At 63.8% G+C, this 2,479-nt stretch overlaps 1 protein-coding gene across 1 annotated transcript in view; it reads right to left on the bottom strand.

The window, feature by feature from the left end:
* The window catches only part of NFATC1 (nuclear factor of activated T cells 1), a gene marked incomplete at its 5' end in the record, with an annotated part of 96,183 nt that extends 95,500 nt beyond the window's left edge, over positions 1–683 (bottom strand). The window contains one exon of the mRNA XM_077752713.1: positions 608–683. Coding sequence (XP_077608839.1) covers positions 608–683 — 76 coding nt within the window. The remainder of the gene's footprint in view (positions 1–607) is intronic.
* Positions 684–2,479: the final 1,796 nt, after the last annotated feature.

The following is a 2,479-nucleotide window of genomic DNA, read 5'->3' as shown; positions in this document are numbered from 1 at the left end:
GCGCGGGGCTGCGGCCCCCAACCCAGCCCGTGTCTGCGCCCAGCACGCCTGGCCCCGCCGGCCCCGCGCTGCCGTCACACCCGTCCAGACACGCACTTTCCTCGGCCACCAAGAAAGCCACAGAGCCACTCTCCTGTGGTCTCAGCCCCTCCGGCTTGGGGGGGGGGTGCAAAACACGCCTGGGGGCCCCAGAGAGCCCTGAGCCGCAGGCATGGGGGGCCCGGCCTTCCCTGGCTCGGGCCTCCAGGCAGCGGCTCAGGGCGCGCGGCCCTCCTGCGGGCTCAGGTCCCAGTGCTCTGAGGACCAGCGCCGTCTCGACATTCTGTCCTCACGGTGGCACCGTCCTACTGCCAGGGACACCTCGCCAGACCCTCCCGAGGGACGAGGCCCCCCAGGCCCTGGCCCAGCCGTGGCTGGGGCCTCACACCCGCACGGCGTGGGCCCTGCTGTAGAGCCCTCCGACCCGTGGAGCACGTGACGGCCGGCGTTCGGTGAACTGTTCTCGTGTTAAAGGGAATCACCAGCTCCAGCAGACAGGGGACCGGGCGTGAGGCCGAGGGGGAGGTGAGACGTCATAAATGCAAGTGTGTGTCACGAGGCCACCCACCGGGTCGCTGCCGAGGGACGTGGTGTCCCTTGTGATGGGCCCCTCGCCAGCTCCTGGCTTGTCCGGACCTCGAAGGACGTTAGTGAACCGACCCCTGCATATCCTGCCCAGTTAGAACAGTGTTACGCGTGGGGCGCCCGCGTGTCGCAGTCGGGTGAGCATCCGACTCTGGACTTCGGCTCAGGTCAGGGTCCCAGGGTCATGAGATAGAGCCCTGCGTCGGGCTCTGCGTCGGGCTCTGCGTCGGGCTCTGCGCCGAGCATGGAGCCTGCTTGGGATTCTTTCTCCTCTCTGCCCTCTCCTCGTTCTCACTCTCTCTCAAAATAAAATAAAAAAAAAGTCAAATAGTATTACGTGTATTTACGATTGATTTCAAGAGTTGGGGTGCCTGGCTGGCTCAGTGAGTGGAGTGAGTAACCCTTCATCTCGGGGTCGGGAGCTTGAGCCTCTTGCTGGGGGCAGAGACCACTTAAAAGAAATTAAAATTAAACATAAAAAAGAGAGAAAGTGAGCCCACAGCTGAACTAACATTTGCTGACAAGAAGGTAGCCCGAAGAATTAAAAAGCAACCCCCAGCCCCCTGCCTAGCGGGTCTGGGGCCCCCCAGGGCATTGCTCCTGGTGCCTGGGGCCCGAGGCTCCGACCGCACAGGGCAGGGGAGGCATGCGGGGGGCACTGGCGGGATCTGGGTGAACCGGCCAGCGTGGGGGGCCAGCTCTGACCCATGTGTGCGGGAGCCCGGTCTTCTGGAAGGGTCTAGAAGAGACCAGGTGGAGCAGAGAATGGCCTGGGCTCCCGGAGCCGTAGGAGGGGCCTTCGTGGAAACCAAACTCTGCCAATAAACATGATTCAGTGAGAAGAGAGAAACCATAAAGCCTCGTTAAAACTCACCTAAAGCACGACTTCCCTCAATTAAACAAATCACAGACGGGAAGCCACACGCCTGGCCTTCGGGACAGACCCACAACCGCGGAGCCGGGCGGCTGGGTAAGGCCGGTCTCTGTGCTGGGGCAGAACACATCCAGCGGGAGATGGCCGCCTGCCCCGCACGCGCCTGGGGCACCGCTCCGCCGCCTCCTCACGCCCAGGACCCACCTGGACAGTGTTCAAGTCTGCGACTTAGCTCTTCAGTGAGAATATTTTCAGGAACTTTCTCAACAGTCCTGAGGCGTTCAGGCCGATTCGTGCCCCGTCAGGAGCCCTCAGGCCCCTTTCTGCCGCTGCCCCTGGAGTCGCCGGTCGCCAGGGGCCCGGGGCGTCCAGCAAGTGCCGGAGCAGCCGGGCGTGGGCGAGAGCGAGCCTCGGGGGCCTCCTCCAGGACGCCCTACACGGAGTGGCCGGGGTGGGGCCCGGGCTCCGCAGACGCCCTGCCCTGCCCTGCCGCCCGTCTCGTCCACGCTGGAGGCCCAGCCCCACGCAGGTGCGTGTCCCCAGGAGGGACGTCTGGGTGGCAAAGGGGCCACTCCCAGGCTTCTCCAGTGCTCAGGCTTGTCACAAGGACTTCCTCCCGTGCTGAGAAAGAATTTATTTCTGAACCACCTCCAAAAAAAGTATATCCATGTCCTTTCTATTGAANTTCACAGACTGATGCTCGTCATTTTAAGGAACACCCCCTCTGGCGTCCGGGGGGTCGAGCCGCAGGACGCGGAGCTGCACAGAGAGCTGAGCGCCGTGACGCCGGGCCTGTCCTCCTCGCCGGGGCCCCGGGACCACCGGGCGGCCGGACGATAATTTCCCAGGTAGCGGAAACAAACCAAAACAAAACGGAAACACGCTGCGAGCACAGAGCCTGCCGCGGGGCGACGTTTCCTGAGCACAGAGGCGGTGGCTGGGGCTGAGCAGAGTGGCCAGGCAGCCCAGAGGCCGGGGCCC

This window comes from Crocuta crocuta, unplaced genomic scaffold, assembly GCF_008692635.1.
Source record: "Crocuta crocuta isolate KB4526 unplaced genomic scaffold, BGI_CrCroc_1.0 scaffold101, whole genome shotgun sequence".
NCBI lineage: Eukaryota > Metazoa > Chordata > Mammalia > Carnivora > Hyaenidae > Crocuta > Crocuta crocuta.
The sequence above is the reverse complement of the archived record's forward strand: the minus strand, read 5'-3'. Positions and strand labels throughout refer to the sequence as shown.